The sequence below is a fragment of the Takifugu rubripes genome, chromosome 8 (genome assembly GCF_901000725.2).
Source record: "Takifugu rubripes chromosome 8, fTakRub1.2, whole genome shotgun sequence".
NCBI lineage: Eukaryota > Metazoa > Chordata > Actinopteri > Tetraodontiformes > Tetraodontidae > Takifugu > Takifugu rubripes.
In genome coordinates this window covers 2,982,896-2,995,395 of record NC_042292.1, presented here as the reverse complement: position 1 = coordinate 2,995,395, position 12,500 = coordinate 2,982,896, and the positions used below count along the sequence as shown (strand labels likewise).

The 12,500-nt window shown below is 41.8% G+C and overlaps 1 protein-coding gene across 5 annotated transcripts in view; it reads left to right on the top strand.

Annotated features, from left to right (window-relative positions):
* LOC101067688 (lysine-specific demethylase 6A) overlaps positions 1 to 12,500 on the top strand; it is a 28,505-nt gene that overhangs the window by 13,462 nt on the left and 2,543 nt on the right. For 3 of the 5 annotated variants that reach the window (XM_011606115.2, XM_003966446.3, XM_029840975.1), the window contains 14 exons: positions 360 to 497; positions 3,294 to 3,425; positions 3,515 to 3,586; positions 3,680 to 3,781; positions 4,910 to 5,269; positions 5,401 to 6,263; positions 6,598 to 6,727; positions 6,819 to 6,924; positions 7,012 to 7,217; positions 7,803 to 7,864; positions 10,390 to 10,464; positions 10,542 to 10,690; positions 11,593 to 11,707; positions 11,788 to 11,975. In XM_011606115.2, the coding sequence (XP_011604417.1) occupies positions 360 to 497; positions 3,294 to 3,425; positions 3,515 to 3,586; positions 3,680 to 3,781; positions 4,910 to 5,269; positions 5,401 to 6,263; positions 6,598 to 6,727; positions 6,819 to 6,924; positions 7,012 to 7,217; positions 7,803 to 7,864; positions 10,390 to 10,464; positions 10,542 to 10,690; positions 11,593 to 11,707; positions 11,788 to 11,975 (2,698 nt within the window). The remainder of the gene's footprint in view (positions 1 to 359; positions 498 to 3,293; positions 3,426 to 3,514; positions 3,587 to 3,679; positions 3,782 to 4,909; positions 5,270 to 5,400; positions 6,264 to 6,597; positions 6,728 to 6,818; positions 6,925 to 7,011; positions 7,218 to 7,802; positions 7,865 to 10,389; positions 10,465 to 10,541; positions 10,691 to 11,592; positions 11,708 to 11,787; positions 11,976 to 12,500) is intronic. The other 2 variants (XM_011606117.2, XM_011606116.2) reach the window with 1 other exon arrangement.

Below are 12,500 nucleotides of genomic sequence, written 5' to 3'. Positions count from 1 at the left end.
TTTCCACTAGTCATGTTAGCATAAAATCATGGCATTAAGACAAGCTCAGTGGCTTGTTTTAATGGACCTGTGGGACTGTGTGTTTGAGACTACTGTTGCTGAATGTCAGACAGGTAGTAATGCTTTCTTGTGTGGGTTGATGCTGTTTATTATGTAGGTGTGCTGTCCAGCCAAGACACAAGTTTTACATCAGCAACGTCCAACTCACTTGTGTTTTAACCTCTACTTATTTATCATTGCTGACAATTCTCCTTGTTTTGAACTCATCCTTTATTCAGCAACAACCAACCAACCAAAAAAGCCTTGTGTTTTATTTTTTTTTATTTTTTTGTTTTTCACATCGTTTTCCATTCCCCTAGGCTCAGTTGAGTAACCCCCAGCTCAGTAGCCTACAGGGTAAAAGTAAAATGCTCCCTCTTATTGAGGAGGCATGGAGTCTTCCTATCCCAGCTGAGCTAACCTCCAGGCAGGGAGGCCTGAGCAGTGCACAACAGCAGGTGAGAGACTAGATAGATAAACTTATCCCCCCACTCACTTTTACCACCCCTCTCTCCCTCTCTCCCTTTGACTGAGTGCCATAATACCTGTACAGGCACTCGCATATTTAATTGTCAACTGCATACATACAAAGTAACATACACGCATGCACTGTTGTAAACACTGATGGGTAACACTTGAGCTTAGTGTCACCTTCTACACACAAGAACCACCATAAAACACTCCTTAAATGAGATTGTCCATGATCTCACTGGAGTAGAAATTCAATGAGTGATACATTTGTTTTAAATGCATTAGTTGGTTGCTGAATCTCTTTTGAATGAAGGGGGGTCCTGCCAAGTGTTACCCAACTATTGCACTCCCTTTCTTCATAGCCTTGTAGTTTCTCGACTTCACCCATCACGCTCTGTTGAAGTGTCTATTGGTTCTATCCATAAACACACTTGGGCAATGAAGCTATTATGAGTATACAAAAGGCTGTGATTTTTTTAATAATGTAAATGGACATTCATGACTGCTAAACATTCAAACCCCATATTTAATTTGAAAATGGCACAGATCTAACTCTTAACATTTTTTTTTTTTTTTTTTTGCTAGTAAATTATGTTTGCTGAGGCAGAGGCAATTTTACCACTCTGGCTCCAACGCTTGAGGTTTTTTATCAGGTGGGGGGCTCAGTTAAAATCTCTGGTATTTGAGTCAGTGGGAAAATATGTTTAGGTGTTATCCTCTCCCCTTTAGTATGGCCTACTTTTTGCTGAAATAGGTGCCCCCCCCCCAAAGGATGTGTACTTAGCTGCGAAAAGGATGCGTTTATCATTCAGAATGACTAATGCCCACCATAGCACAGATGTTGGATAATAAACTATGAACACACTTATTTTGAATGAGTTTGGATTTGGAGGGGGCTTTTCTGGATTAATTATATACAATTTCTTTGAAAGGTTCAACAGTCTGTTTTTGTAGGGATGAGCTGTGCTAACAGCCAAGTGTTTTTGAAGTGTTCCCTCACCCAGGCATTGATATCAGTACAAAATTGTCTGGTGTCACTGTGATGCTGAATGCCTAAGATCATAGTCGACCAATAATATAAATAATTTATTTCAAATTGAATCATAAACAGAGTGGTGAAAACTCTCATTAATTAGGAAAGTCATTGTATCTCTTGTGTTAGTCCCTAATTAAGTACAAATTCATTGTGAAATTTTTTGATCGATTTAATTTGCATTTAATTTTTTTTCTTGCTGAAAGGCGTTTATCTAAAATTTAGCTCATGCTATTGCTGTGCTACTTTCAAAAAATGTGGGGTTTCCAAATACATTACATTTTATTTAAATTAAAATATCACTCGGTGTATTTTGACTGCATCGAAAAATGCTGGCAAATCGGCAAAATGTTAAGCTGCCATTTTTGCATTTTGCAAATACCCTTATTCAGAAGCAAGTTGTAATCTAGTTAATGATCTCCCTTTTTAATGATCACTCAAAGACATTTGGCCTTTTGCTGCAGTGTGATTGGTGAAGTTGTGCTAGCAGAGTATCCCTAGGCTTTTCATCAGCTCTCCTCCCTCCTCAGTAGTTGACCTTAGATGTCCTGCAGCTGCTCAAGGAAAGCCTCAGTGACGCCCCCTAATGTTCAATCATTACCTGTCATCATTCATGACCATCTTGCCCTAGATTCCTATTGTGTCCATCACTGTATGTGTGAGAATGTTGTTTCGCTGTCTGTACAGGAGGGGAATGTCATCACTAAGCAAATTTGACTTGTTGACATATTTCATGAATTCTTTCTCCAGCTTATTTTGAAATGGGGATATGTTCAGTGTGACATTCTGTATTGAATCAATATTTACAAGACTTGAAGCAAAGTAATATCTGTAAGATCTTTTATTTTACCTGAGGAATCTTCATTTTCTCGATCAGACAAAAATGAATGTGACTATTCACAAACATACGAATAGTTGTGCTACATGACGTTATTTTAGGTTTGGAAACGTTTTCTTTGAACTTTCAGTTGAGGTAATATAAGACCACAGTGTGTGGTAAAACATTTTCAAATTGAGGTTTACTATTATTTTGTAAAATGCATATTTTATTAATTTTTACTTGAGTAAAAAAATCTTTTTATTTTAGCTTTTAAGATGTCTTTTCTAATATATTTGTTTCCTTAAAAAGACTACAAATATCCTGAAAAGTAGCCAATGAAGCAGTGTCTTAATATTTATATTCTTCCTTGTTTTCTGTGATGTTTTGTTTGTGATGTTACACAATGTTCATGACCTAGAAATTAAAAAAAACAATAGACGAGGCATAAGCACGAATATATAGCTGTGTAGATCTAAGGTTTGATGTTGCTTAAAGTCAGGAACCCACTGACATGCAGCAAAGAGATTGTGGGTGAGTTCAGAAGTGCTGAATTTCCGCTAGCCTTCCCTTAAGAACAGCCCCATGGCCATTTTGCCGTGTGAAATGTCTGCCTCAGAAAATCAGGGACATTTTGCTCTACATGTCCTGCCTGTTTGTTCAAGTTCCAGCACCCAAATCACAGTATCACTCTTTTTCTCTTTTCCTTATTCTGCATCTCTTGCTTTGCTTTGACCCTCTTAATTTCATTCTCCTATTTGCTTTTGTTTTGCTTCTTTACAAACTCCTGTTTGTCCCTCATTTTCTCCCAATTCTTATTATACCCATTCTTTATTTCATGACATTTTTTATGTCGTTCCATTTTCATCTCTGGCCTTTTTCCTCTCCCAATCCGCCTGCGCTCACCGCCACTTCCCCTCCCCACTCCTCCAGGCTTGTAAGCCCAATCAAAGCACAGAGGGTGGGAGCTCAGGTCAGTCTTTGCCCCCTCATGTGGGCACATTGGGCCAAGCAGAGGACCAATCCTGCCCAACCAAGAGGAGGCGCGCTTCCAGTCCTTCCAAGGTGATTATGACCTTGACCATTATAAATTTGTTTCATGCCTGTGTTTTGTACTTTGTCCACCTTCATCTCTTTATTTGCTCAATTTTTAGAGTGATTCCTGGGCCGGTAACACGGCACCACAGCCAGTTCCCAGCTGGTACCTCTCCCCACAGAAACTGCAGGTTAGTGTGGATGATGTTTCCCTTTTCTGTTTGGTATTTTATTCATATTCTCAATTTCTCCATTTTACCGAGTTTATTGCTCATTATTTGCAGTTGCTGGAACAGTTGCGGAGTAACCGAGCCAGCTTGAAGCCTCCACAGCTTCAGATGTTAGGACAACTTGAGGCTCAGCTCGCCATGATGCACCAGCACCAGGTAAAGCAAAATTCCTTTGCCCTCAGATAGCTGGCTGAATAACCTCCCCTCTTGACCTATAGTGGAGTAATTTCCACTTCAGAAGCTTTTTTTGTGAACTCGATGAGTGCGGCTCTTAACTCTTTAATCACTTTCTCGTCGGCCATCATTTACCATGTACAGTGATCCCTCGTTTATCGCGGGAGTTACGTTCCAAAATTAACACGCGAAAAGTGAAATCCGCGAAGTAGCAACTTTATTTTTTTTAATTATTTTACAATGCAATACTGAACAGTAGAATGAAACCAAACATCAAAACCTGTTTTAAAGACCAAACTTTGTTTAAAACAATCATTTTAATCTAGTAATACAAGGTTGGAAACATTGTCACTGGCGTATTTCACGGTCCCAGCTGTGCCTCTGCGTCCTGACTCTGCTCCGCTGTAGCGTCTGTTTCTACTGAAGGCGCAGGAGTCTTTCTCCGAGAGAAGAACATTGTTATGGGTAGTTGTTGGCGCTCTTTCTTTTTCTGAGCAAGAAGATTTTTATAAACGGATATGCCACCTTCGATTATATTTGAGAACTGCAATGAACGACTCGCAAAAAAAATCCGCGAAGCAACGAAGCCGCGAAAGATGAACCGCGATATAGCGAGGGATCACTGTATACAAAAGGCTGTTTCCTCGTCACAGTTCCAATATGGATCTTGGTAATATTATAAGGAAAGCGATTTCAATGCTCTTAGATTCAATTGTGCATGATCGCTCTGTCAAAATACAAAATTGAACGTAACCAGGGTGTATACATACTGTCCCCTAGTGGCTGCTGCAAATGTGAATTCATAAAATATTAGAGTGCAATAGTGGGCTCTTTGAGTGAAACTAGATTATTGGGAAATCGGACTGTCAGATGTGGTAAAAAGCTGTTGGTATTAAATAACACTTTAATATCAACACTTTAATGACAATGTTTGTCTTTTTAAAGTAAGCATTCTCAATACGCTGCTTAAAGGCTGTTAAAACCTTTTGTGCTCTTCTCCTGGAGTAAAGGGTAAAGTGCTGTCTTAAGAAGCACAAATGATAGAGTTCAACTTATAAGTAAATATTTCTTGCTATTGCATATGAACTGACATCATCTTTTCTTTTCCAGATGAGACAGAACTCCTCAGGAGTTCAGGTGAGGCCCTCGCTCTCCAATGGCCCCACGGTCAACTCACTTCCCTCTCCCAACCCCAGCCTCCAGCCGACACGGCCCCACATGGGACCCCACCGACCCGTGGGCCCTCAGCCTCAGCTGCTGGCCAATGGGCCTGTAGGACACGCTGAGTCCCTTCCTGTGGGTAATAACAGTAGTAATCAGCCAGGGCCCACAGCCACAGGGCCCAATGGAGACGTGCCTTACCTGCAACCTGCTGGCAGCGGCGATGCAGCAACGCTACCTCACACCTGCACACGCACGCAAACACAGGACTCCGCGCCACGCCAGGCCCTGCACCTAAACTCCTCTCAGGTGAGAAATGCTTGGCTATTCAATTTCTTCCCCCAATTGGAAAATCAGCTTTTCAGCAGATTTCGAGTGACTGTGTCTAAGGGGACACATGACAATAGTGGTAAATAAGGATCTCTTTTCTTCCCTTTTAGGGGCTTCAGAAGGAGTCTACTCCACCTGGAACTGACTCCACCAGTGAGGGAACCATTTCTCTCACCCAGACACCCAACACCACCACCCCTACCCCTACACATCCCAGCAACCAGGTTGGACATTCCACAGATGTCCCGTCACCGCCGCAGCAAGCTCACAACCACCTCTCGTCCCCACCCTCTCTGCCCCACACCTCTACCTCAGGTGGAGCAGCACCTGGTGCTACCAAAGATAGTAACACTGCAGCCACATCCCCTGGTAACGGGGGCTCCGAAGGCAAGGCGCCTTCGCCGCTGCCATCTGCAGAAAGCAAAACAGCTCAGGCAGACGGGCTTGGCAATCACTTACACTCGGTGGATGCCGGCAAGGTGGCAGAAGGTGGTGAGAAGTCAAGCCTTAGCGCAGACAATCCTAGACTATCTGCCCTGCTGGCAGGGGGAAAGGGCTCCGAGGAGACTGAGGGGCCATCGGAAGGAGCAACGTCCACAGCATCTGCCATGCCCGAGACCCATAAGAAAATTAACAATATCCACCCCGCTGCCCTCCCTTCCACACCTCACGCGCAGGGCAGCTCGGCTGCGTCCTCGCCTATCTCTGCCATATCCACCGCCACACCGTCGCCTAAATCAACAGAACATACCCAAACAGGAGCTCATAGTCCTGCCACAACCAGCACATCTGCTGCGCCCGCTGTCAACGGAAATGGCAAAGGAGGCATCTCTGAGGACTCCCAAAGTCCACTCAAGGCTGAGCCACCTACTGTTTCCAGCCTCAAAGCAACACCTCCACATGGACACAGCAGCTCCTCTTCATCTTCGATATCCATCTACCCCAGCTCCACGGATGTATTGAAGGCTTGCAGGTGAGAATTTCTCCTTGAAGATTTACCTGATTTATTTATTTTTAATGTGCGTATGACTCTATTTTTAATATCTGCATGATTGGTTAATAAGGGTCACGTTAGTTGTGCATTCATGAAAGTAACATTTCTGCAGATGTTTTGGAAGCTTTCTTGTACAGGCCAGAGAGAAAATGAATGAAATCTCATCGATGTTGCTTGTTTTGACAATGTCTCCTCCTGGTGGAATTTTTATGTAGCCGCAGACCCAGAAACAAATGATTGCATAACTGTAAACAACACTGAAGGTTACTGGATAGGCTTGTTTTTAAAGATGTGGCCTTTCTGGTTATCACAGAAACTTGGGGAGGAATGGCCTTTCCAACAGCAGCATCCTCCTTGACAAGTGCCCCCCACCACGACCTCCCCCGCCACCTTCACCAGCCCTGCCCAAAGACAAGCTCAACCCACCTACACCGAGCATTTATGTGAGAAATATTCAGTCTATATTTTGTTGTGCTGCCACAAGTTTATAAATGTCTAAAAGTGCCTGCTTTTAACTTCCTGTTTTGTGTCCAGCTTGAGAACAAGAGGGATGCTTTCTTTCCCCCACTTCACCAGTTCTGCACAAACCCCTCCAACCCAGTCACTGTCATCAGAGGCCTGGCAGGTGCTCTCAAACTGGGTAAATGCTTTGTTTCACCTGAGCAATGGCGTTTATAATATCCACGTTAACTCAAATTAATTGGCACTGCTTGTGTTTTCTCTGTAGACTTGGGTCTGTTCTCCACAAAGACGCTTGTTGAAGCTAACCCAGAACACCTGGTGGAGGTCTGGACTCAGCTATCTCAGCCTGCTGATGAGAACTGGGACCCAGCAGGCACGAAGAAAATGTGGCGTTGCGAAAGCGCACGCTCCCACACCACCATTGCCAAATATGCCCAGTATCAGGCTGCGTCCTTCCAGGAGTCCTTACGGGTCAGTGAACTTTTTATTTGTGCTGTTACCCAAAGCTCACCCTGAATATAGTTTTACATCTCAGCAGGTAGTCTTAGACTTTAAGACTGTAAGCCCATCAAAGAAAAACCCATTTTGAATAAAACATGAAACATCCCGAAGCACAAACACTGAGAAATACCGAATAGTTCATCTGAAGCTTGGCAACACTCCTCAGCACAGACTGTGGAGGTTAGCAAGTGTCATGCATCTTTAGCTGCAACTGATGTCGTTACCAAGTCTAATGAAACGTGATGATTCTGAGCAATTTCTTTCATGAGGGTTAGTTCCCCAAACATTTCTGTACAGCCCATATAATCTTGGTAGGCTTATTTCATTTTACCAGTTTTGTATGCGACATTGGCAATATTATGAGCTGATTGTAGCAAAGGGATGTGTCATTTAATTTTGGTTCAAAAGCAGCAAATGTTTTAGTTCAAAATAAATTCAGAGATATATTATTCCATTAAGTTTTGAGTTTTTTGTTTTAAAGAAAATGGCACCAGGTCTGAGTTGAAAACAATCATTATTGGTTGCTTGTTTAATATGCTTCCTATGTGTTTTTAGGAGGAAAATGAGAAGAAAGCATTAAAGGAGCCTTCAGACGTAGAGCCTGCATCATCAGAGAGGTGCTCTTAGTTTGTTTTTTTGTTTCTGTTCTTATTTCTCTCTGCTCTTCTAGAAAGTTCTTTGTCAGTGTTGCAGAACTTTACATTAACTTTTATGCACGTAGAACTGGTAAAGCTCATTTAAATATTTAACATAAGTTTGACATGAATTTAGTGTGTGTAGTCACAGAAGAGGTACTAGTTTGTCCTCTAACCACCTCAGCAAAAGCGGCCTTTTGACCCTCGAGTAAGAGGTCAGCTATTCATCTGGTGAGTGTGTGGGTTCTTGATCGCACGGATCGAGTGTGGCTTATCGATTCTGATCTGTGGATCCTCCCTGCACATCTACAGAATAACACCCGAGCCCCATCGTCAGAAATGGGGCTTGAACCTCAGGCTGTTCAGGCTTTTCTTCTGTAACAGTGGTCTCCTCTGTGGGAGGCTGTGTAGAAGAGTAAACATTGAAATGTGTGCATGTACACACTAAAAACCTAATATGCATTTAAACATAGAAATTATGCACACACAGAAAGCATAGGCAATATTGAAAATGGACTGAATATGCATACATTACACTTACACTTTCAGGTATTTATTTACATAAAATAATGTTGATATTATGTGAATTAAAGTTGAGTCAAAACACAGATCATATATTTAAATTGAAATATTTTAATGACTTTGATTACACTCTGAATAGTTTCTTTCTTGTGAAGTATAAATTTGGGAGAAAAAAGTACAAGTTTAAGAACATGTTCAACCAAAATCAAGGTTTTAAAATTGTTTGTCATCTTAAAGATTTCTAAAAGGTGTACATTCAGGCAGTGCAAATATAAACAAAGGAATAAAAGATGCTATTGAACGTTCAGAACATTCAATAGTTTTTAGACCACAGAAACAATTTAGCTTAGTCCTTCTGTGCCATCAGCCATTTACTGAGGCGGACCAGGTTCTTGACATTATTAGGGGACAGCAAAGCTTGGTTGTTTTGAACGGTGTGTCCTGAGAGTGAAACAACCTCTTACAAGACACTGTGATTGCAGGGGTTGACGGGTATCTGTGTGCACAGGACCAGCACGGCATGTGCTCTGTCTCTTAAGGAGCACATGCCGTGCTAGTCAGAGGAGATTTGTTGCTCTTGACCATCTCTAGCAAAGAATTCCATTTTAGCGGAACATCCTGAACAAGTGATTATTGATTAAGTCCATGTGTAATTTGCTGTTCCTTTCCGGAGCATCAGATGGACGATGCTTAAAGTGCCGATCGTCTTGCGACATTTGGCCAGCACACTTTCAAATCCACTGTCGTTATGGGAAACTGTGACCGTTCTTGGCAGACAGGGGTGGACAGGCAGGGGTTCAAGTGGAAGTAGCCTTGCAGCTGCAACCATGTTATGAGTACTGTCAGTGCAATATGCGGTTAGGCAACATCCAAAAATGCTCAACCCGTGCACCAGTATTTCGTCGCTCCTCTGTTTTGCTCACAGTTGATGTGAACAATTGCAGAGTCCAGTCCTTATCAACCAAAGGCTCTGTGAGGGGCGGTTATCGTTGCTCACAGTGGTCCCCCGTGAGAGCGATGTCCTTTGTGGTGTTTTTGACCCGATGATCCTCTTGAAGGTAGATTATAAGGGGTATCTCCTGCTACAAAGTGAATGACAGTTTTTAAACTATCCAAGTAACCAAGGAATTGGTTAACGTGTGCTAAGCTTGTAGACTGGTGAGGCCCCATGGAGGTATTTTCAGCAGGGTGTTTTGTGTTGGCGTGAAGGTGCTAAAGAGAAATACTTCTGTGGTAATTAAATTCATTAACAGTGCAAATTACTAGTTTTTTTTTTTAATAACGCACCAGGCCATTTTTTTTCACCTAGAAGTTTATCCAGAATGGCTTGATTTGCCTGATTAACTTACACATGTGTCCAAAGGTTATGCCTCCAGAAGTAAACAAACAGTTAATTACTTTGCTTGGGAGTGAAATGCTTTCAATTAGTCACCACAATTAACATCAATTTTGATAGGACTAATTAAAATGCTGGCAAGTACATTGACAATGTGCAGAAACACACCTGCAAACAGCACATTGGGACAAATAGCCCTGGTTTTGGTGTTGAGTGGTTTATGGTGTTATTTTTACCTTTTTTTTAAATTGTCACATCGGTCTGTTTCTATCTCAAAGCAGTTTGGGGAGAAAACCGCTCATTAATTTCTCTGTGCACCGATTTAGTTTTATTTTTTTTACCACAAAACAATTTGCAAAAAGTGCACGTGTTCTCAATTATTTTCCATTTAAAACATTTTAAACTACTGTCGATGTGTTTTTCTGAGCAGTAGCTGTAGCAGGACATTAGATGAATGTTTTATAACCAGAAACGTGCACGTTTCTGAACCCACGGTTCAGAATTTAAAAACAATATCTTTTTTTGTGCTGCACATGATTGTTTTCTAATAATTGAGCTGCAACACTGTCTTTCTTGTACGTTTCACATTCAATTTTTCAACAGTGTTAATCATTTATGAAAACGACCATTTGCGTATGTGTGTCTGCAGCATTGTACACAAACGGAGAGGCCCATTAAAGCACATCAAATTTGGCACCAACATTGACGTATCGGATGAAAGGAAGTGAGTATTGCTGTCAACTGTCCCGCCTTGAAGCTGATGGCAGGCTAATGCGAAGCTTTGCCCGCTCTCTCCACCAGGTGGAAGCAGCAGCTGCAGGAGCTGAGTAAACTGCCGGCCTTCGCTCGAGTCGTGTCTGCTGGAAACCTGCTCAGCCATGTGGGCCACACCATCCTGGGGATGAACACGGTCCAGCTGTACATGAAAGTCCCCGGCAGCAGAATACCAGGTGATTGCACCCTCCAACACAAAGTAAAAGTCATTTGTGTGGTGGTGTTTGTTTTTAATATTTTAAAGGGTTGAAACTATGACAGGGTTTAAACCAGGGGTGCTCACATTTTTTCAGCATGCGAGCTACTTAGAAAATGACCAAGTCAAAATGATCTACCCACCACAAAAATGCAAAACATCTCATTTTCAAATGTATTGAGGATTCTTTGTTTGTACAATGTATGTTGCTGTACCTTGCATAACCGAATGAGCCAATTTTGCAAAACACACATAATTAACTTAACATTTTTTTTGTAATTACCTAAGTTTACTTTGATGACTTGCACTGAATTGAATCAGCCAGGGATGCAGTCCGGACAGCAGCTGCTGACAGCCAGTCTAAAGCACACCTCCAAATGTTCATCAGTCATGGTGGAACGTATTTGGACTTAATTATCTTCATGTACTTAATAATCTTCAACGCACTTCGAAAATGACATCGTGAAAAAAAGTCCACCTCTCATTCCGTATGAAAGTGATATGTTTTTGTCTTCTTACTTGGTCCCGCCTCCCTCATTCATTTTTCTGACCATAAGCTTTAGCGATGGCTTAAAATCAGAGGTAATTCGCTGAATAGCTGAGCGCCGTTGTTTGCGCATGAGCGGACCTAAAGGTCAAAATTCAGTTGTCATCTGACTGGTTGCCCTGTATATCAATCAAGTGACGGGATGAATGATAGGCTGATATTTTTTAATGCCACGCCGATCGACTTAATGAGCACCTGGTTTAAACCCTTACACATGTATGGGTGAAAAGTAATGAAGGAAGAATCAAAGTAGATTTTTATGGTGTGGTGTGTGCGAAGTAAACTAATCAATTCCTCAGGCAATTACAAATCCCAAATTTGCATTTGTCTCTCAGGTCACCAGGAACACAACAACTTCTGTGCTGTCAACATCAACATCGGACCAGGAGACTGCGAATGGTTCGCAGTCCCTGAACCCTACTGGGGCGTGATGAGTAACTTCTGTGAAAAGTAAGAATAAGTAAGAATTAATCTGTAAACATGCACATGAAGCCAGTCTCTGGATCAGTGTATTTTTCCCTCACATTCAGGAATAACATCAACTTCCTGATGGGCTCATGGTGGCCCAACCTGGAGGACTTGTATGAGGCCGACGTGCCCGTCTATCGCTTCATCCAGCGTCCAGGAGACCTGGTGTGGCTCAACGCCGGCACGGTGCACTGGGTGCAGGCCATCGGCTGGTGCAACAATATTGCATGGAATGTAGGGCCTCTCACCGGTGAGCAAAGGATTGTGGGATGCCTGTCATAGAGTTTTTAAATTTAAGGTTGAAACACAAAGTGCAAATGAAACATAATCTAAATACATAGTGTTTTTTTTTATGTTACTAACCACCAAAAAATGTGTTTTATGAATGATGCCATCCTCTTCAGTGTCCTGGCAGTGATTCTTAAATACTCATTGTGAAACAATGGAGTTATAAATGCAGGGAAGATTTAGTTTGATCAATGTTTAAGTTAAAAATAGGAAATCATTTTTAAATGTATCTAGAAAAATGTTAAATATCAGCTCCCCTCATTCTGTACTAAAGTCTTCATTTTCTAAAAGTCTTCCAGGTGTCAAAAGTCATCTTATTGTGGGTATAAGATGTTGACATTTATTATGATGATTAGAAATGTTTTTAGCTGATTACTGACCTTTTTAGCTGATTTAGCTGAAGTGATTGCAGCAGGGTTTTATTTTTCACCTCTGACGGATGAATCTGTCAGGAAAGTTGTACGTTTACAGATACTTCCTGTTATGG